This window comes from Carcharhinus amblyrhynchos, chromosome 22, assembly GCF_965287045.1.
Source record: "Carcharhinus amblyrhynchos chromosome 22, sCarAmb.v2.hapA, whole genome shotgun sequence".
In the NCBI taxonomy this organism is placed as follows: Eukaryota; Metazoa; Chordata; class Chondrichthyes; order Carcharhiniformes; family Carcharhinidae; genus Carcharhinus; species Carcharhinus amblyrhynchos.
Genome location: NC_137345.1, coordinates 13167701 through 13191177, shown reverse-complemented (window position 1 = coordinate 13191177; position 23477 = coordinate 13167701). Strand labels below are relative to the sequence as shown.

The following is a 23477-nucleotide window of genomic DNA, read 5'->3' as shown; positions in this document are numbered from 1 at the left end:
GGCTGGGCGAATGGGCCAGGAAATGGCAAATGGAATTTAATGTTGGCAAGTGTGAGGTGGTCCACTTTGGTAGGAAGAATGGTAGGAAGGACTATTACTTACGTGGCGAAAAACTGCAGCAGGCGACGGTGCAGAGGGACCTCGGGGTCCTTGTGCATGAGTCGCAAAAACCCAGCTTGCAGGTGCAGCAGGTGGTCAGGAAGGCGAATGGGATGCTGGCCTTCATAGCGAGGGGGATTGAATATAAAAGTAGGGAGGTCTTGCTGCAGCTGTATAGGGCATTGGTGAGGCCGCAGCTGGAGTACTGTGTGCAGTTTTGGGCGCCGTACTTACGCAAGGATATTTTGGCCCTGGAGGGAGTGCAAAGGAGGTTTACTAGGCTGATACCGGAGTTGAGGGGATTGAGCTATGAGGAGAGGCTGAATAAACTAGGCTTGTACTCGTTAGAGTTTAGAAGAATGAGGGGAGATCTCATTGAGACGTATAAGATGATGAATGGGATGGATAGGATAGAGGTGGAGAGACTCTTCCCGCTCAAAAAAGACAGTAGGACTAGGGGGCACAGCCTCAAGATAAAGGGGAGGCGGTTTAGAACGGAGTTGAGGAGGAACTTCTTCACTCAAAGGGTGGTGAATCTCTGGAATTCTCTGCCCGTTGAAGTGGTGGAGGCTGCCTCGCTAAATATTTTTAAGAAGCAGGTTGATGGGTTCTTGATAAGAGAGGGGATTAAGGGTTATGGGGAGAGGGCGGGAAAGTGGAACTGAGCCACGACAGATCAGCCATGATCTTATTGAATGGCGGGGCAGGCTCGAAGGGCTAGATGGCCTACTCCTGCTCCTATTTCTTATGTTCTTATGTTCTTATGTTCTTAAACGCCACTAACTTTTGGGGTTTGCCCCTTTGTCAGGCGAGCAAACCCCAAAAGCTAGTGGCGTTTACTACCAAATAAACCTGTTGCACTTTAACCTGGTGTTGTGAGACTTCTTACTGTGTTTGCCCCAGTCCAATGCCGGCATCCCCACATCATAGTGGGTGTCAATGTCCCCAGGCGAGAGGTGATAAAACTAAGCCAAGCATCTCACTCCACATAGTGATGACATATCCGCTACTTGTAAAAGAAGACGATGGAACCTTGTTTGGCTTTGATGCCCTCTGAGAACAAATAGCCTGACAACCCTTCATTGCCCTGGCTCACACAAGAATGACCGCTTTTGAGTCTTTGAGTGACCAGAGGGTTGGTGGCCATCATCAAAAACCTTTAGTACTGCCTCCCATGACTGTTAGCTGTCTTGCAGAATAGGCAGTAGTCTTTCAAGCTATAGATTGAACACAGTCCTTCTCTGCACAAAAGGACATTAGAACTTATCAGTGTTTTGTTAATTATTACAATGATTGCCCATGTGTGCAGTGAAGTTGTGGGTGTTGCTAACTGAGTTGCTTTTTGCCTCTTAATTGCAAATAATGCTAACTTGCCGTGCCACGTATTCGAGCAAGTTTGCTCGTTTCCTGGTTCAGAATGGAAAAAACCTGATTATTGCAATTTTGTACATCAGGTTTGTCCTGTTTGTTGCCCTTTGTATTTTAAGAAGAATAATTGGCAATGTATGACTCATTTGTGAAGAGTGTTTACTTAAAATGATTCAACCAGGAGAGCAGTAAAAGTTTTAAATGACTGTGAAATATGCAAGACAATCTGAAACTGCAATTTGTGTCACTTTCCTGTCTCTCCTCCTATTTTAAAGTATTCCAGGGTGGCACACTGGTTCTGGTCAATTTCTCAGACATACATTGCAGTGTAATTGAACCTTGTTTAGCACACCAATTAGTGGGGAACTTGGCCAAAACAGCCCGCCCCTCAATAGCCTACTGACCCTGCCTTAGGTGTGCAGTTGAAGATTGGCTCCTTAAATGAAATAACACAAAACTGCTGTTATTCAAAGGAGAAACAGCACGTTCAGCTGAGGAGCAGAGAAAAAAGAATGGGGGGTGTGCAACTTATGTACATAATTTAATTGGTATTTAATTGGTAAATATACTGAAAAATAAGTAATACCATATTTTACAATCTGCTGTATTCTTTCTTTTTCCTCTTCAGAATTTTGGGTCCACTGTAATGACTCTAAGCTAAATGTGTGCAGTGTGGAGGAAGTGTGCAAGACCCAAGCCTACATTCTCTTTTACACTCAAAGAACGGTGCAGAACAGAGTGGGGTTTGTCACAGAAATGCATTCTGAACCTCAGGTGCCAACCAGAAATACAGAGAAAAACAGGAGACTGACCTTCCCTTAAGATGGGACGCAAAAACCATTGTTGGAATTCAGCTGAAACTACCCAGCGTCAGCCAGTGGGAGCCACGTTTGGGCTGATTATATACACTGTTGTGTTCTCGTGTGGGCTAAACATGTCCTGGGGCTCGTTTACTGAAGCATATATAGCCTTCCTATGCATAGTATGGTAGGGTTTAATTCCGTACTTGTCAATTAAAATGGTTGTTTTCAAAGTGTCCACTGTCCCAGGTCAGATGATGTAGAGGTGTGCAGTTTCGACGCTATCGTTGCAAAAGTTTTTTTCCCCCCAGGTAATATATCCATTGCAAACCCATTCTGTTTATGTCCTCATTCTTGTTGCCGGCTGATCTTGAGATTTCTGCCAGTTATTTTCATCATTTAACTCCCAGAAGGTGCCTTTGTTTGCCACTCGATTCAATGACTGACATAGGTACACACATTTGACCTGTTTTCATTGTGTACTGGGTGCAGTTATGTTTACTCCCCGTGGTGCTATACCAAGCTATGCTTGAACTGATTCACTAATTCTGCATTTTCACATGATGACCCAGGGCTGTTTCACACTCACACTGAACCTACACCAATTAGTCCAGGCTCCACAGTGCCAGTTATGATTCGCCACCAATGCTGTGGAAGAATGAAGGAACCCATAAGAGAAATCCTTATCCCTTTGCTCCCATTTTATGATTTTGTGCTTTCTTTAAGTGAAAGGACTCGTGCTGTGAAGAATTACTGTCACACCACCCAGTCTCATCACTGTGAATATTTACGGATACTGTATAAACCCAACAGGGTGTTCCTTTCACGATAATTTCCGATAAATCCTTCCATTGTGTATCTGATAGATTCAGAACACAAGAGTGTTGGGAGATGACGCAGCCACAGTGACTTCATGCACTTTTTGCTGCAAACTTGTTCCTTACTGGAGTTTTGTCTGCTGGATTTTGTACAAGGGTAGAAGTTGTTAGTGTTTTCAGAAAATTTCTTGTCTGTAGGCAGTGTATATGTAAGCTGATCATGCAACAATGACAATGACAGCTTTGGAAATGTAAATTACGACTTTTGCAACAATTTCAAATAAATGTGGGATAAAAATAATTTTATTCAATATGATCTTGTGTGAGTACGTAGAATGTATGATTTTTGTTTCTGCAAATTGTGAGACCTCCGTGTTCAATATGTTTTGCTTTACTTTTGAGAATTTTGTAGTAATTCAGAGAAGATCATTCAGAACAAAGCAATAAACACAGCATTCTGCTGCTCGACCTTCTTGCAGCTAAAGGATTTGAATGCTCACCAAGTCTTCGGAGTAAGGCTGCCCCGAGGGCTGTTGCCCACAGTGGATCAAGTAGCAAGGATCAGGCAATTCCTGTGTCTGTTCCTGGCACTGCACTGGGTTAACTAACCTTCGCCAGTGTGGTAGTAGTGATGGTGCCCCTGGATTAGATGGGCGGAGGGGGGTAAATCAGCTAGTGATGGCCCCAATCGCTGCCCTCTTGCTGGAAATTGTGCTCACGCGCCTTAGGCAGGTTCTGGTAACTCAGGATGCTCAGTGCTTGGATAACCATGCTGCAGCATAATTCACATCCTTCAGAAGGAGGAGAGAGAAAGAGGAAATCAACCTTTGTGGTTTTGTCAAGTCTGGAGTAATAAGCCAGCTAGAGATTTCAAACCGCTATCAAATTGCTGCTACACACAGACTTTAACACTTGTGGACTAGTTTGATAGTTTTGTCTTGGTTTTACGGTTTGGTTCTATACATCTTACAGGTGATGACTACAGCTAGTTGAAGTATGATGTTATTGTGTTTTTAATATCTTTTTGTATTTGTCATCGCTAAGTGAGATGTTGTGTAAGGTTCAAAATCCAGCTCTCAAACTGTTGTTCTTATTTCAGCCTATTTTCAGTACTCAGCTGCCAGTCTGATGCCCATGAATCACTTGGCTGTGGACTACCTTATCCCTGTGGAACAGCGCTCTTTTGGCTGACTTTCCCCTTTCCTCCGGGAACAGACCACTCTGTTGACTTTTGCCATTCTCCATCCAGCAACGTGGAACTGTGAACTGGCAAATGTCCTCGAGTAGGAAGGGGAAAGTGTAACGTTTGTAAAAACAGGTTTAAATTCATTTCCTACCTTTTCTGCCTATGGTTTAAAATTCAGGGTGCTATTGCAACATCACTCCACTCCCCCAGTCCCTTTTTTGTATTGATTATAAGTTGACACAAACAATGGTACTCAAAAACTTAATAAGATATTTCATACTTAGTGTGGTGGTTAACTGCTACAGCAGCGAGGAGCAGTGCGCATCAGCTTGTTACAGCATCAAGGCACTGTGCAATTTCCACAGCTGTGCACTGATACGACGACTGCAGATCCTCTATGCATACTATTTAATAATGAACTGCCAATTTATTAGCAGTTTGCAAACCGCAAGGACCTTTCAACACCCTCTTGGAAATATCAAAAAGCACAATTTAAACCATATCGGAGCAGTAAGCCTTTACTAATGACATTCTTTGCATAAACTCCATAAAATACAGTGCAGAAAATGCTTCTGCAGTCTTCTGAAGTTTTGGTTTTGAACTCTGTGTAACAAATTGCACTCAGCAGCTGCCGACTCATCTCATTTGAGTTTATGCAGAAAGCCAGTTTACATGTATTGATGTGAAGTTAGCGGGAAGAGAGCTGGGTCCCCACTTTTATATTGGTTGTACTGCTTGCTAGCCTGTCCATATCTTTGTAACATGTGTCTAAAATTCATTTGGATGCATATGAGCTATATGGGTTTCTGTAAACGAGTCCTGATCCGTATTATATTACAGGTACAGCTCGTGTTTAGTTGAAGGTTGTTGTTTCCTTTTATCCCACCAGGCTTTCAGAAACTGCACGACCAGACAGTTGTGTTATTTGAGTCCAGTCTGCTCTCCAGTTGTTTTGGAGAGAAAAAGCAATCCTGAAACAGAGCTCCAGAAGGCAACTTATATTCAAACACCAGCTCAAATAACTTAAATCAGGTTTTATTTTGTTCAGTGACGCTGAGCTTGAGAATGGTGCTTCAGTCTGATGATCTTTTTAATATATTTTGGGCAAAAACTTTTATGCAACAGAGAGAGTACAAATTGGAGAGAGGGTCAAACAAAAGTTTATATTTGCCACATACGAAATAAAAATGAATATACAAAACAAACATCTTTAGCAAGCGCATAACATCACTGTGTTGTGTTAAATTACCAGTTATTTTGCTAGTGAAGTGGAGGGTGTATTAGGACGGTACCGGTTTTCAGCCATTCTTTAAGTGTGCTGTGCTAAACATCCATCCATAGGATTCCCTCCAGCTATCCTCAACTCACCTACCAATGATTCTTCCGCCAGCACAAAGCTGACCTAAATAAATTGCCAGATCTTCCTCTGCCGTGTAATTCTGACCTAAAAGTCTTGCTTGTGCTTCCCTCTCCAATGCAGTGCTGGTTTAATTAACCCATTTTAAAATTCCTCTCAATTTTATTAGCAAGACAATCTGTTGTTTGTGTCTGGCTTCATGCTGATTTATTTGGATACCATTTTGTTTCTTTACAATTTTAACAAGGGCTTCAAATTTTTGCCATTTGTGGCTTGCCATCGCAACTGTTAAATTTTAGATTCCTTTGGCCATATTAACAAGATTAACAAAAGCAAAATACTTCCCTATTATGATGCAAGGTCATTGACCTGAGGTATTTCCTGCATCTTTTTTCTATTTTCATTTCAAAATTGGTGGCATGGTGGAAAACGCTGGTGCCTCACAGCACCAGGGATCCAGGTTCAATTCCCGGCTTGGGTCACTGTCTGTGCAGAGTTTGCACGTTCTCCTCATGTCTGCGTGGGTTTCCTCCCACAACCTAAAAGACATGCTAATTAGGTGGATTGGCCATGTTAAATCCTCCCTGGGTCTACCCGAACAGGCGCCGGAGTGTGGCAACTAGGGGATTTTCACAGTAACTTCATTGCAGCATTAATGTAAGCCTACTTGTGATTAATAAATAAACTTTAAAATACTGTGAATGCTAGAAGTTTGATATAAAAATAAAAAGTTCTAGAAAACATAGTAGTTCAGGCAGCTTCTATTGAGAGGGAAACAAGTTTACGTTTCAGGTTGATTACCTTTTCTCAGAATCCAGGTTTGGCCCATCAGTAGGTTAACTGATCCCAGTTGGCACTGGAATTGACCTCCTGAGTTGGGAGTGGGCTAATCAACTAGGGCTCCCTTGATTACCATCCAATTACACAGGCTGGAAGCGTACCTATCAAATGAGGATGGGTTGATTATTTCCCGTGGCCAAATAATCTGCTGGCACTCACTGTTGAGGTAAACATGTGAGCAGTGACTGCTCGGTCAAGGTGCTGAAACTTTTTTTAAAATTCAAACTATGGAGTAACAAAATAGCCACCCTCATGGTAGAATAATTTTGGAGGCAGGCAAATGAAGTACTGGTTTTCCACATGGGAGCGATAGGGAAGAAAAACCTGTAGCCAAGTCATAAATTTTGTTTATTTAAAACTGAGTTGCCAATTCTGATTCCCAGCAGCAACACTGAAATCTTTTCACTTTGTTTGCCTTTAAAACGTATTAATGTATTCAGTAATGCTCTGGAAAGAGAAATGGCTGTATGTTTCCTTTTGTTGAAAGACAACAGTGATGTGAGTCAAGTTCCTTTAGAACAAACTGGAAAGGGCAGGGATGTATTGAGAAATCTTTTGAAAATATTCTATGTTTGAAGCACAAATATTTGCTTGACTTGTGCTATCAAACTAGTTTTTGCAAAAAAGAAAATATCACGTTGTCATTTTTTAGACATGTTTCAAATTGTCCGAATTTTCTTGAAGTTTTAGAAGCTGTGTTTATAAAAAAAAGAGACCTGGGATTCAGTAAAGGGGTTTCCATTCAAAAAAGAACAAGTTTGACTCCTGTTGACCGAGATTATTTGCAATGTTCACTAATGTTGAATAGTTTTCAGTTTTATTAACTTTTTGAATGAGAGCGAGTATATAAAACTGGATTGGCTCTTTTTCTTTAAGCTATAAAACCAGCAGTCAAATTAATTCTTGGTTCACAGGTCAATCCATCATTACTTGATAATCTTGGATGAGATATAGCCTTGCTTTTGTATTCTGTAATGGGGTAGAAAAGGAACGATCTGTTAAAATGACAATTTTATTGTGCTCACAATTTGCTAATGCTTACAGAATAGCTATTGGCACTGATTCCTCCTATAAATCTTAGTATAACGATCAGATTGAAGTAAGCCAGAACTAAGCATCTCAATCATGGGAGAAATTGATACTGTCCTGCCATGAATCAGCTTAATTCCCAGAACAATGTTTCCTTTAGCAATCTTGGGGTGGCACAGTGGTTAGCACTGCTGACTCACAGCACCAAGGACCTGCGTTCAATTCTGGCCTCAGGCCACTGTGCTGAGTTTGCACGTTTTCCCCATGTCTGCGTGGGTTTCCTCCAGGTGCTTCAGTTTCCTCCCACACTCCAAAGAGGTGCAGGTTATTGGCCATGCTAAATTGACCCCAATGTCAGGGGGATTAACAGGCTAAATGTGTGGAGTTACGGGAATAGGGCCTTGGATGGGATTGTGGTTAGTGCAGAAGCAATGGGCTAAATGGCTGCCTTCTGCACTGTAGGGATTCTGTGACTCCATGACTACTATTTCCTGGCAGATAGTGACAGTTCAGAAAGGATGGATAATCCATCAGTTGGCTGAATGACTGACTCCAGGGCAGCCATTTCCCCATCACCATACCTGGCCATAAGCCAGCCTTCAGCACGATAGAAGCAACTCTTGAGGGATAACCAAGTGAGCACCAGCCTGAATAGATAGTGATGTGTAACTATTGCAGGTCTGTTAGGATTATGGAGAGTTGGCAATGGTGTAAACTAGATCCAGCAGTGGTTACATGTTACAAATAACTCGGACACTAACCAGTATAACCTGCCAGCAGGTTTATGCTCCAACTCCTCCCTAGGCTAGTGTAACTACCTCACTCAACTGTTAAAGGTAAAATACTGCAGATGCAGGAATCTGGAACAAAAACAAAAATGCTGAAGAAACTCAGCATTCAGCTCTGACCAAGGGCCATCCAGATTTGAAACGTTGGCTCTGTTCTCGCTCCACATGCTGTCAGACCTGCAGAGTTTCTCCAGCGTTTTCTGTTTTGGTTCAGTCAGTTGTTGCTGCGTTAACTCAGCAAATAATTCTGGATGGGCGAAATGTGTAGATATTGCATCAATTAAGTCTCCCAGTAAAACTGCTCAAAGCTGGCTGGGTGGATTCAATATGTTACTGCCAAATTAAGGTGCATGATTTCAGAATAACAGTGACATTTATTTCATTTGAGCCTGTCCAACGATTGTCTAAATAGTGATTACAGGTCTTGTCCACCAAGCGCTGTATTATTGTAGGATTTACCTAAATTGATAAGAATTTCCATTTTAACAAGTAAATCAAGATTTGGTTTTAATATCCTTAAAAGCCAAATTGTAGAATTAAATACAGATCATTATTTCAAAAGGATTTGGGGAAACTTGAGTCCAGAAAATATAATGGTGAAATTTATGTCCCGGATTCTAATTTGATGCGCACAGCAGTAGTTTCCCGTAAGGTAAACCTAGAAAAGAAAAAGTTAAAGTTTGCAATTTTAGGGGTACAGGAGTCAGTATTCGAAGCTGAGCCCAGCTGTGGGGAACTTAGAAGCAGATGTAGGCCATTCAGCCCTGTGGGGTGGTTAGCACTGCTGTCTCACAGTGCCAGGGATCTGGGTTCAATTCCAGCTTCAGGTCACTGTGTGGAGTTTTCACATTCTCCCTGTGCCTGCGTGGGTTTCCTCTGAATGCTCTGGTTTCCTCCCACAGTCCAAAGATGTGCAGTTTAGGTTGTTTGGCCATGCTACATTAATCCAGTGCCAGGGAGATTAGTAGGGTAACTATGAGAGCTTGTGGGAATGGGGCCTGGGTGGGATTGTGGTTGGTGCAGACTCGATGGACCAAATGGCCCTCTTCTGCACTGTAGGATTCTATGATTCGAGGTATATCATTCAATTCAAACCTGGTTCATCTGTACTTAGCTTATTTTATCATCCTTTGGTCCATAATCCCTCAACACCTTACCCAACACAAAATCTATCTCAAGAATTGAAAGCTTCCAGCATCCACAGTCTTAAGGGAGGGAGAGTTCCAGTTTTTCTCTACCATATGAATGGAGTAAGTGCTTCCTGAATGGCTTAATTCAAATTTTAAGATTATATCCCCTTAAATTCCTCCTTGGCCTTGCCTCTTTAACTTTCCTTAGCATGACAACAAATCCTCCAGTTATGATCCTTTCTGTATCCCTGCTTTCCTTTGCCCCACCATTGCCAGCTGTGCCTTGAGCATGTGAGATTCTTAAACTCTGGAATTCCCTCTCCTAAACCTCTCAGGGCGTCACCCTTTGTAATGCTTTCCTTAAACTTTTGGTCACCTGGCCTAATATTTCCCCATGTTGCTTTGAAGTCAAACTTTGCTCGACTATGTTCCTGTGAAGCATCCCAAGACGTTTTGCTTTAAAGGTGCTATACAAATGCAAGCTGCTCCTGATTTCCAGAGAAAAAGGTTTCTCCACGTCTAAAATCTCAAATCTTTCTCGCGTGTTAACTCAAGCAGATCAAACTTTATACTCAGGTGAACACAAGCCAGGTTTATGCAACCTGTCCTCATAATTGTAATCTTTTAGCCCTGTTATCTTTCTGGTAAACCTGCACCAAATCCAATATATCATGAGGTGAAATGCCCAAAATTAAATACAGTGCTTCAACTGGAGTCTAAGGCTCTACAATAATTGTAACTTCCATTAAAGTTCTGATTAATTTTTAGAACTAGTTTTTTAAATGATTTTGGAATTGAAAGTGCACAACGCTTTGCGCTTCTACAGTCATCTAGAAAATGTCCCCAGGTAATCTTGGCTGTTCAAGTTGAACTCCATCTGCTAAGGATGCCCATTCCTCTAATCTGTCTATGATGCTTTGCAACACCTTCTTCCCATATGCACTACTTACTGTATCTCTGGCCCCCTGGTGGAGCCTCGAGATGCATTCCTTCATCTGTTGGCAGAAGCATAATCTTCTTGAATAGGGAAAATAGCTTACCTTGCCTTCCCCTGGCCAAGATGCTGCGTGCCAGATTGGGATGGAAGTTTGCCACTTAAATTAGGCCTCCACTCTCTTGAAGACCTTTCTACTTCAGAATAAAGGAGGAAGATAGTGCAAACAGTGCTCACCTGCCATCTTAGCCCGTGACTTGGAGGGGAGGGTTAAAATCAGGAAATTTTGAAAAATATAGAGTCTGGTTTGAATGAGATGTTGCTGTTTCAAATTCCGAATTATCCCAAAATCGTTAACTCTGAATCTCGAGTTGCGTTATGTAGGTTTAATTCAAATCATTGGTAAACTTTTGAAGGATAAAAATGTCTTTGAAATGTCAGGAGAAATCAGGAATAATCTAGAACACATACAGAAGCATAATTACATTTTGGGAATCATTTGTCAAAGAAACGGAAACAAAAAAAAGTATATTTTTCAAAATGCAATTGGATTCATGAGAGCCAAGTTAACGTACCAAAGAAATTAGTTTGATGAACTAAACCACCTTTTCTCATTCCTGACTCCTCTAGTGCTGCCTATATGACAGGGCAGCGTACAAGGAAATAGCCAGACTGTTGTGCTCCTTGGCTCTGAGGCATAAGATTTTAGAATACCTTTTTGGGGAAAATGTTGAAACCTCGCAAAAATAGTGAAGCTCCAATAAACAGGAATACTGTATCCAAAATAGCAAGCTGGAGAAGCCGTCCACTTTATTGACACAAGGAGTAATTTATAATTTCTGTCACAAGATGTCAGCAGTGTGCTTTATAAATTCTTATTCATTTACAAAGCATACAAATTGACATAAATTTAGAAGTATAACTGGTGACTGGGGAAGTTTAGGGCTTTTTCCTTTAACTAAAACATTTCCTCTTCCTCTGTTCTCAATTAAAGTTACTGTATAATGTTTCTAATGACACGCACCTACCTCTGATTAAGAACACACACACATATGGGCCCTCTCCGATGTTGCTCCAGTGTTATTCCATAAGTGTTTACAGATAACGAGTTGGCATTACTCCCTATTCAGGAAATGATCTTCTATCGTGACTCTCTTGAGGAATATAGAATTCTTCCACTTGGGGTTTGTCTATCTGAATGCGGTTCTTGATGGCTGCACCTTCAATTCAATCTCCAAGTACTTGCATTGGAAGTTTGCTTCTCTCCCATTGGAAACAAAATCTTGTGAATATAACCTCTACCTTGGCCCTGACTGTTGTTTAAAAAGACCCAGCAGCTCTGGTCCTTTGCGCAGTGTTTTGCTAAGCCTGTATAACCAATGTCGTACACTGATGCTCACCAATTAAATCCACTCGGATTACAAATCCCTTTGCAGTGGTGACGTGTTCTACCTTCATAACAGTTAGACAGTAAAAATTGACACGTCTACAAAACACACACTTCAGTTTCACATTGCCCATTTTATATCAAATAAATCTTCAGTTCCATTTATTTGCTGTTCAGCTTGGCCTGTAGGAGAAGCTAGCTATGCCCCTTGTGCTTATTGATCTGAATGTGTCTTTTTATTTCCCCCGGTATATTGCAGCCTGCTTGTAGATGGTTTCATATTTTTTGAATGTTTTATTTAAATGTCTCAATTGTCATGAACACTAAAATAATTGGTACAAAGGAAACTGTAACAAAAGTTTTTTTTATATATGTTATGTTGTCATATGTTGTGATTTCTCTTCTAGGACTGTACATTACTCGCATGCACTTGCACTCTTAAGTATGGCAGCTGAGGTGAGCAGGTACTAGACTGGAAAAGGTACAGTCTTTATAGTGAAAACCCTAGTGTCACCTTAATACTTGATTACAAGAACTGTCATCTTCTGGATTCAAACAACACAATACTGTGGTGGTGCTGACTGCTCGTTGTGTCTGTGAATACAAACTGTTCTTACCAGCAGATTTTAAGAAAATAAAAACACATATATACTAGTGTACATTTTTGTGAACTTCATAATGTAATATATTGATGAAGATTGTTTTTTTTAAAAAAAAAAGTCCGGTTTCTTTTTTATGTTTTTGTTTTTATAAAAACAAAATTTACTCAGGCCTATTGTTACCAGGTCCGAAAGGAGGCAGTTGTTCAATTGCCTCCTAAGGTTTACTGCCCTGCATGTGGAGAGCCCCAGTTACACAGGCAAGTGTGCCGAGATGAGGGAACTGGGGTAATGCAATTGCAAAGTTACCCCTTGAGTATTAAATGAAAATCTCACCGGCTAAAATAAATGATTTTCAATTCAATTTGCTCTTAAGACAGCGGAGTAGCAATCTGCCTTTCCACAATAGTCACCCTTAACTAAGTATGTATGATGGAGAGAATGCAGTGTAGCCTTGTTGAATGTAGTAGTTCAAGGTTGAAGGCAGTGGCTTGTATCTAGACTTCGGAGATGGAAATTGGACGAGTACTGTAAGGAACCGTTTGAGAGCCTGTTGTCAAGGTTTGCTTGTCACATTGAAAGCTGCAAACAATTTTATTATTCAGTGAAACAAAAACAAATAAGTGCATCTATAATGAAAGTGCTGTCCATTATAACTTCTTAAAAAATCCTTTACATGGCCCCTCTATCTGTTCCTCTGGATGCAATAATGGTTAAATAAAAGCTCGGGCTATTGTTTTCCCCACCCCACCCTATTATACATATGTAAAGCTTAGAGATATTGATTCTCCCCACATTCCCAAAAGGATTCTCTGGCCAGTTTCATTCCTAAGAGTTGAAGAGTGTAGGTTACCAGCGTTTTCCTGAAATTTGAGACCCTCTGACTTTTGTAGACAATAAGTTACCACTGTGAAGTTGTGCAGTAAATTCTAAAACTTGTGCAGGACTGCACAGAAGAAGTGCTTTTTTTTAAAAAAATCCATAAATATATATTACCAAAAACCTACCCTGCAATATTAAATTGCAGTAGAGTTCTAAAGTATGCATAAAGTTAGGACAGGGTTAAAAGGTTCGGGTGACATCACAAAATAATGCTTTAACGTTTTAAAAATTGTTCTGTTTCAATCCTCATTTAGCTGACAAAGGTACAATATGCTATAAACTGCCTGTGTAAATGGGGCTCGAGAATGGTCCATTGTGTTTTTTTTGTTTGAAGCACATGCATGTTTCCTTTATTTTTGTTTTTGTTTTAAATTTTTATAGCTAGTGCCATGAATTCATTGAAGGCATGTGGTAGCAAGGAGTGTGGCTGGAGCCGCTCGCGAATTGTATTGTTATGTTGGATGTTCAGTAGCAGGTTTTAAATGTTAGATTAGGACACTTTGTTCATGTGTTAGCTAATGTGGTTTGGTATTAAAGAGTATGGCACATTGAATCAGGGTCCATTCCTGTACTGTCTTGCTATGTCAACCAATCTGGATTTCATATCCTGTGATTTGATTTTTTTTAAAATAGAAATGATTTTTCTAAGCTTTTGTCTTTCTACATCTATTGTTTTGTAAGTTAAAAGTTCCTAATAAAGAAAAATAAAGAGTACAACTTTAGAATTTAACAGTAATCCAGTGACTCTCTTTAAGTAATTTATTCTTTTCCAATTGTCTCCTCTTGTCTCCACAATGGGGTTATGGTTTCACAACATGTCACTAGCTTTCTGCTGCATTACCTAAATTCTTATGAAATGTTAGTGAAAGCCTATTTCTAGCTTCATACGTTAGCCTTCATTTAATGCACAATTGTCATTTAGGAATTAGACTTGGGATCTTTCTCTTTATTGCATGGAATAAATAATCATGCAGAAAAAGAAATAGATAAGCTTTGACATAATAACCAATATAATGGTTCAGTTTGAAACAAAGCAGCAGAGTTGGTGGCCCTCACTATGGAAACAGCCAGAGCTCAAATAAATTTAAAATTGAAGCCTACTTTCAAGAGATTTGATGCTCCAACCCGCTAGATTAGAAATTGAATGCTTCTCTTCCCTCATGTTGATTTATGATGTGGAGATGCCAGCGTTGGACTTAGGTGGGCACAGTAAGAATTCTCACAGTACCAGGTTCAAGTCCAACAGGTTTATTTGGTGTCACAAGCTTTTGGAGCGCTGCTCCTTTATCGGTGCTCCTTCACTTACTTGATGAAGGAGCAGCCCTCCAAAAGCTCGTGATACCAAATAAACCTGTTGGACTTTAACCTGGTGTGGTGAGACTTCTTACTGTGTCCATGTTGATTTGGACAAGTGAGGACAGGAGGAAAACGGAATACTCTCATCCTGTCATCTTGGCTTCTGTAGATATACATTCTTTGTGCAACCATCACCAGGCAGAACACAAGCACCATGTTGAATCTCGCTTCCTACATTGGTAGAAGGCAAATGGAATTTTGGCATTCGTTGCTAATAGAATAGAGTGTAAAACCGTACAGGGCATTGGTAAGACTGTGCACGGTTCTCCAGATCAGTTTGTTCCCCTTACTTGAGTAAGGATGTAAACACATTAGAGGTGGTTCAGTAACCATTAAATGATTCCAGGAATGAGGGACTTATGGTTTAGGCCTATACTCGCTGGAGTTTTGAAGAATGAGAAACTCTAATTGAGCTATATAAGATGCTAAAGGGGATTGACAGGGTAGATGAACAAATATTTCCCTTTGGACATTCTAAATTGAGAAACCATAATTTTAGGCTAAGGGATGACAGATTTAAAACAGAAATGAGGAGGAATTAAAGTTTATTTATTAGTCACAAGTAAGGCTTACATTAACAGTGCAATGAAGTTACTGTAAAATTCTCCTAGTCGCCACATTGTGGTGCCTATTTAGGTCAATGCACCTAACCAGCACGTCTTTCAGACTATGGGAGGAAATTAGAGCAAAACGGACAAAATCCACGCAGACATGGGGAGAACTTGCGGACTCCACCTAGACAGAGACTCAAGATGGGAATTGAACCCAGTCCCTGGTGCTGTGAGGCAGCAGTGCTAACCACTGTGCCCCCCCCACCCCCCCATTGCTCTACTCAAAGGGTTCATGAATCTGTGGAACTCTCTACCTCAGAGTGCAGTAGACACTAAATAAATTTAAGGAGTTAGGTAGGTTTTTAATTAATAGAGGGATGGCGGGCAGGGTGGGCTGAGATGAGATAAGACATGATCATGTTGAGTGGCAAAGCAGGCTTGAGAGGCTGAATTCCTTACTCCTGCTCCTAGTTCTTATGTAAGGCATTAAAAGTACCCCAATAAAAGAAAACCAGGGAGCACTTTGAATAATTAAATATTAGGCAAAGTAATGGGGCCACAGGTTGACCAGTCCTTTGGATCTGATGGCCTGCCTCTCCAGGTCTGAAAAGAAGTGGCTGCAGAGATGTTGGATACATTGGATGTGATGTGCCAAGATGTCTTAGGCTTTGTAAAGGTCCCAGGAGATTGGAAAGCTGCAAATATAATAGTTATGTATTAAAATTGATTCTTGGTAGCTGCACTAAGCACTGTGTGTTAATATATTTATGTAAGGGGGACATTTAATCCCTCTGAGATTTAGTGTAACCGGGCACTAAAACCTATGAACAAATCGTGGACATTTTGCAAGCACATTTTCCCCTGAAACCTTTGGGATAGTATGGTGGCACAGTGGTTAACACTGCTGCCTCACAGTGCCAGGGATGCAGGTTCAATTCCAGGCTTGGGTCATGAGTTTGCACATTCTCCCTGTGTCTGCGTGGGTTTTCACCAGGTGCTCCTGTTTCCTCCCACAGTCCAGAAGATGTGCAGGTTAGGTGAGTTGTTATGCTATATTGCCCCTTAGCATCAGGGAGACTAGCTAGGGTAAATGGATGGGGGTAGGGCCTGGCTGGTGCAAATTTGATGGGCCTAATGGCCGCCTCCTACACCATAGGTTTCAATGATTCTATGATTGCAGAGCACTTCAAATCTCACAAAAGAAATCAAGAAGCAGGGGAGTCAATTGTGCAATTTATGGCTGTGCTCTAAGGACTTGCAGAATGTTGAGACTTTGATGCTGTGCTGAATGACACAATTAGGGACAGATTTGTCTGTGGAGTGAAGGAATACAGAAATATTTCCTAACTGAAATAATCTTTACTCTGAAAAAGGCCTTGGAAATTGTTGTCTCGATGGAGTTGGCTGCAAAAGAAGCTCAGCAACTGAGTTTGTGTGCTCAAGTAGACAAAATGTCAGCTGAATCGATACCTTGGAGATTTGTACAGGTCACAGATGTGCAAAGCAAGGACGTTTGCCTGTGGAATGCTGGTGTAAGGACATGGCACTCGAATAAAAGGGCACGTAGAGTGTGCCTGCTGGAAGAAAAAAACTTGCTGTGAGTAAAAATAATAAGCCAAAACAAACTAAAGCAGCATGAAAACGATGAAAGAAGTGTCCATGGTACGGAAAAGGGTTATGAGAAACAAAGTGACAGTCAGAGGACAAGTTATCACTGAATGTGCTAGCCATTGCTGGTGTTATAGATACTGGACCACTCCACTAGTGGATGGACAGCTAGTAAGGATGGAAGTTGACACGGGCAATAATCTCACTGGGTGCCAGTGACTATATACAAAGAAAAATTGTGTTATCATGGGTAGTGAATTGGTAAGCACAAAACAGAAAACAGTGGTTTTCAAGTTGGCAAACTAACTAGAAGGTACCCCAGGGATTGGCGTCTATGGGGGGTGATTTTAAGCCCACCATCAGCCTAAGTAGCAGCCCTGGACCAAAATCTCAACAGTAGGTTTCATTTTTGAATCTTCCAAGTCCCTTTCCAACAACATGAGGGCAGGAACATAATTTCAATACAGTGTAATATATTTACATATAAGGGGCTTCCCACCACATCTTTGCCTCCCCCACCCACCCCTTTCACTAAACGGCACTTTGGTGAGTTTACAACAGGAATTTAACACTGGGAAGCAGTCGAGGGAACCCCACTAAGGACACAAAGGAAATTGTAGCCTCTTCTAAGACAATGCCAGGGTGGTATTTTCAAGAGGGCACTGTGAGTGGGCTGTGCCAGGGGGGTGGGTCCACTGGGGCGCCCCTTTGGGGGGGTTCCCCTTAAATGTGTGGGGCAGGGCTACCTGGATGCAGGGCTAAGGAATTGCCCCAATGCTTGTGTGGGGTGAGGGATTTCTTTTCAGCTCAGATCAAGGCACCCTTTAAGTATATGGAGCCAGTATTTTGCCAGCTGTAACAGGCCCTGCTTGAGTGACAGTCTACACCATGCCCCCAGGTTCTCTGTGCTGTGAACCTGGAGACAAAACTCAGCTGGAGAGCTACATGCTGGTTTTTGTGCTGAAGCCTACATTCTGACAGTTTATCGTTAGATTCCGCCCACCTTAACGACTTGGCTGAAGGGGCCAAGTTTATTGTTGCCAAATTTTATGACCATATAAAGATTGGTAGGAAAGTAAGTTGCGAGAAGTAGGAATCTGCGCAAGGTGAAAGGTAGATTAAGTAAACATGCGAAAACTTAGTAGATGAAGTACAACATGAAAAATGTGTGGTTATCCACTTGGTTGCAGTGTTAATGTACACCTACTTGTGACACTAATAAACTTGGTAGAAAGAACAGAAACGGAAAGACTACAGAATGTAGTGCAAAGAGATTTGGGTGTCCTAATGAAACACAAAATTAGCAGAAAGTCATGAGGATGACCAATGGAATATTGGTCTATATTTTAAGGGGGGATAGAACATCAAAGGATCACATGCTTGCTACAACTGTACTGAGCATTGGAGAGACTGCACCTGTGTTCAGTTTGCGTCACCTTATTTAAAGATGGATATACTTTGTTAAGAATTGGGGAATAAAAACAATGAAACAATGGATAAAGAAACAAAGGGAGTTGATTAGAGACAGACATCTGGAGAAATGATGAGATGAATGAACCATTCAGTAGAAAAACACGTGTTTACATATGTGACTGGAGCTAGAGAAGGGGTAACTTCAAAGCACAAAGATAAAGAAATTTACACATACTTGTCAAAAGCTGACACCACAGGATGGATAACATCGAAGTATAACTGTAGAACACTAAGGGAAAAATGGGGAGACACAACTAACGTCAGAACTTTGGCAATTGCAGATATAAGGCAGGATTCTCTGGCCGTTCACATTGGGAGGATTCTTAGTTTAAAGTTTATTTATTAGTGTCACAAGTAGGCTTACAATAACAGTGCAATGAAGTTACATGAAAATCCCCTAGTCACTACACTCTGATGCCTGTTTGTTTGGGTATACTGACAGAGAATTTAGCATGGTCAACATACCTAACTAGCACGTCTTTCAAATTGTGGGAGGAAACCGGAGCACCCAGAGAAAACCCACGTAGAGACAGGGAAAACATACAAACTTCGCACAGTGACCCAGGTCGGGGATTAAACCCGGGTCCCTGGAGCTGTAAGGCAGCAGTGCTAACCACTGTGCCATCCTAGTGCACCCTTAGCCGCAGGTTTTCCAAAGGTATAGGGTGCCATCAATGAGAGATCTCATTGACAGCAGCGGGACCAGAGAATCCAACCACCAGCGACACACTGCCTCTCGCAGTCGAGGAACATATGGCTGCAAGGCCAGAGAATCTCGTCCATGATCTCCTGAAAGAAGTAGCCATTTTCCACCTTTGCTGAGCCAGAAGACCATTTCCCAGATGTGGCCACCTTAAACCAGTGTGTGCTAGTGATTTTGCTGGATCATTTAAGACTGGTTATTGATTGGGTTCAATTAATGTAGATAGTTTCAGGATTATGGGTTAGTTTCATGTAAAACTGTGTATAATCATCAATATACTCAAGTATTGTAATAAAGTCTGTGTTTTTGTTTTATTAATAAATATTAATTGTTCACATGACTGGACTGTTCTTCACTGGATTGCACTTTATTCCTCCCATAGGATGAGCAAACCTAATCTTCCTTTTTTTTGGGCAGCACAGTGGTTAGCACTGATGCCTCACAGCTTGAGAGAGCTGAGTTTGATTCCTGGCTTGGGTCACTGTCTGAGTGGATTTGCATGTTCTCCCCTTGTCTGCGCGGGTTTCTTCCAGGTGCTCCGGTTTCCTCCCAGTCCAAGATGTGCTAGTTTGGTGTGTTTGCCATGCTAAATTGCCATTAGTGTCCCGGGATGCCTTGGTTAGAGGGATTAGCAGGGTAAATATGTGGGGTTGCAGGAATAGGGCCTAGGTGGGGTTGTTGTCGGTGCAGACTCGATGAGTCGAACAGCCTCCTGCATTGAAGAGATTCTATCCTTGCCTGTTTGGGAAACATGCATAAAACCAATGTTTTTCACTGGGTGATCTAAAACATCAGGAAAGCTAATTTTGAAGACATTTCTTTGTTTTCCAACACAGCACATACCGGTGTATTAGCACATCTTTAAAGAATTACAGGTGTCAGCAGGCCATAGATTTATATAGTTTAAATTTTCAACACAAGTTGGTTTAAATCAATTATGATGTTTTCTTCATTAAGTTTGAAGCTATTTGTGGAAGCAGGAAAGACAACATAACTGAAAGTGCAGGAATGTGTTATAAATTTATTTTATTAGACTCTGAACATTTATACACATAAGTAATTTATGATTAAGCCAGTTAATTCTGTACATCAATTCGCTTTCTGTTTCTGTAAGACACAGCTGGCATACAACTACGGTGCAGTGGTTTTGATTGTAGTATAGAAAGTTACAGCATAGCAGTGATGATGGTGGACTCCCAGCTATTATTAGATTCCCAGCATCTGCGAAATAGAAAGTGCACAAGAAGATAAATTCGAAGCAATAGGGAGTTGTATTAAATTACTATCAACGGTTCAAGGAGTACATCACCACCATCTTGGTGTTTGAAATCGAGAGGGGGTCTAGACAGGGTAGATTAAACTGTTCCCGTTGACAGAGCAGTCATGAATCAAAGGACACGAATTTAAGGGGCTCGACAAAAGGCCCAGTGACATGAGCAAAAATTATTTTTACACAGCGAGCGGTTATGATCTGCAATCCACTGCCTGTGAGTGTGGTTGAAAGCAGATTTAATTGAGGCTTTCAAAAGAGAATTGGATAATTATTGGAAGAGAATAATATTTGCAGACCTATGAGGAAAAGGCAGGAGAGTGGGACTAGCTAAATGGCTCTTATAGAGCTTGCACTGACAACTTAAGTGACTGGAACTATTCTGCGATCTTATGTTGTCCTCTGAAAAATCATAAATGTTCATCTTGTGGTTCCACCTGGACAGCAACTTACTGTCCCTCTATCTTCCGTCTGATAACTCCAACATTGACTGCTAGACTAAAAGTCATGAGTACTCGCAGTCTTGTTGCTGTGTTCAAATGGCTTTTTCTTTTCACATAGAAAAGATAGAAAATAGGAGCAGGAATAGGCCTTTCATCTCTTCAAGCCTGCTCCGCCATTTTGTATGATCATGGCTGATCATCCAACTCAATAACCTAATCTTATCTCTCCCTCCCCCAATTTCCATTTCACCCCTAACTCCTTGAAAACATACAATGTTTTGGCCTCATCTACTTTCTGTGGTAGTGAATTCCATACATTCACCACTCTCAGGGTGAAGAAATTCCTCCTCATCTCAGTCCTGAAAGGTTTACCCCTTATTCTCAAACTATAACCCCTAGTTCTCCATTCCCCCACCATTGGGAACATTCTTTCTGAATCTACCCTAGTTCTGTTAGAATTTTGCAGGGTTCTATGAGACCGCGCTTCTTTTTTCTGAGCTCCAGGAAATATAATCCTAAAGGACTCAATCTTCCCTCATAAATCAGTCCCGGCATCACAGGAATCAATCTGGTAAGCCTTACGCTGCACTCCCTCTATAGCAAGAATATCCTTCCTCAGATAAGGAGACCAAAACAGCACACAATATTTCAGTCTTTACTTGTAATGTTGGGCGTCTGTTCAAACACAAGATCGTCAACAATGAACCTTGCCCAACATCCAGGCGTGTTCACTCTATAATGCACAGCATCGGACATCTGCACATTTAGCAACCAAACAGCAAAGAAAACCATGAAATTAATCACTTCTCTCCCTCTTACTTATATAGTCATACAGTTGTTTCACAAGTGCTGGTTACCACCTCATACCCTAATCGTGACCTTTTCGTACAAGTTTAAATTGTGGCAGGCAATGAGGGCATCGCTATTAAGCTTAATCTTGTACTCAATTAATGTAAACATTAATACTTATTCGCTTTCTATCAGGAATCTGCAGATAACGTTGAGGAGCAGGGCACTCCCATGCTCCACAAGGCTGTGTTCTCAGCCGTCTACTATACTCCTTATGATTGTGTTGCCAAATTCCCCACTAATTTGATTTTCAAGTTTATTGATGACACCACCGTAATGGGTTGGATCTCAAACAATGATGAGACAGAGTACAGGAATGAGACACAGAATCTGGTGAACTGGTGCGACAACAATAATCTCTCCCTCAACGTCAACAAAACAAAGGAGATTGTCATTGACTTCAGGAAGCCGAAAGGAGAACATGCCCCAGTAGTAGGAATTAGAAAGGGTCAACGGCTTCAAGTTTTTAGGTGTCCAGATCACCAACAACCTGTCCCAGTCCCCCTGTACTGACACTATAGTTTAAGAAAGCCCACCAACGCCTCTACTTTCTCAGAAGACAAAGGACATTTGGCATGTCAGCTACAACTCTCACCAACTTTTACAGGTGGACCATAGAAAACATTTTTTCTGGTTGTATCACAGCTTGCTATGGCTCCTGCTTTGTCCAAGACCGCAAGGAACTACGAAAGGTCATTAATATAGCCCAGTCCATCACACAAACCTGCCTCCCATCTATTGACTCTGTCTACATTTCCATTGCCTCGGCAAAGCAGCCAGCATAATTAAGAACCCCACACACCCCATTCTCTCTTCCACCTTCTTCCTTTGGGAAAAAGATACAGAAGTCTGAGGTCACGTATCATCCGACTCAAGAACAACTTCTTCCCTGCTGCTGTCAGACCTTTGAATGGACTTACTTGGCATTAAGTTGATCATTCTCTACGCTCTAGCTATGACTGTAACACTACATTCTGCACTCTCATTTCCTTCTCTATGAATGGTACGTTTTGTCTATACAGTGCGCAAGAAACAATACTTTTCACTGTATGGTAATACATGTGACAATAATAAATCAAATCAATTTCCACTTTGTTACATAATAATGCAGCAATCTGGTTTAATATCAAATCTGGGATCAGTGGCTCAGGGCTAATGTGAGGAACTGCATTTACCCACTTGGTTCTGCGCGTAACTGACGCATTCTTCTTCTCTTCCACCATGCTCCCCCATTTAATAACTGATAGTCAGTCACACTGTGCTCAAGTGCTACACTTGCTAAAGAAAAGGCAGGGGAGGTGAGTCTAGCTGAGTAGCTCTTAGAGAGCCAACACACAGTCATGACAGACAGAATGGCCTCCTCCTGTGCTAAAACTAAGCTATGAACTAAACTGAGTTAGAAATGGATGTGCAAGCAGAGCTTCATGGGCACCACCTTAATCTTGAGGGTCTTACTGACACTTATGTTTCAGGGTGAATACAAATCTCATGCACATACTTTTCAAAGTTGCATAATCCTCCAGAAAAAATTCTTCTCATCTCTGTCCTCAAACGGCGATGTCTAATTTTAAAACAGTGCTGCCTAGTTCTGGTCTCACCCACAAAAGGAAACATCCTTTCCACATCCACCTTGTCAAAGCATTTCAGGACTTTACATACTTCAAATCAAGTCACCGCTCCCCCTCCCACTCTTCTAAACTCCAACAGAAGAAAGTCCAGTCTGTCCAATCTTTCCACTTTTACAGATTCACCGTAGAAAGCATTCTCTTTGGTTCTATCACAGCTTGGTATGGCTCCTGCTCTGCCCAAGACCATAAGAAACTACAAAGGCTCGTTATCGAAGCCTAGTCCATCACTCAAATCAGCCTCCCACCCACTGACACAGTCTACACTTCCCACTGCCTTGGCAAAGCAGCCAGCATAATTAAGGACCTGACACACCCTGGACATATTCTCTTCCTCCTTCTTCTATTGGGAAAAAGATACTTTTGAATGGACCTATCTCGC

General features: G+C 41.4%; 1 protein-coding gene across 3 annotated transcripts in view; it reads left to right on the top strand.

The window, feature by feature from the left end:
- LOC145356915 (ubiquitin carboxyl-terminal hydrolase 49-like) overlaps window positions 1-13926 on the top strand; it is a 75323-nt gene extending 61397 nt beyond the window's left edge. For all 3 annotated transcript variants that reach the window (XM_080209916.1, XM_080209914.1, XM_080209915.1), the window contains exon 7: window positions 2096-13926. In XM_080209916.1, coding sequence (XP_080066042.1) covers window positions 2096-2289 — 194 coding nt within the window. In that variant the 3' untranslated portion in view covers window positions 2290-13926. The remainder of the gene's footprint in view (window positions 1-2095) is intronic.
- The last annotated feature ends 9551 nt before the right edge of the window (window positions 13927-23477 follow it).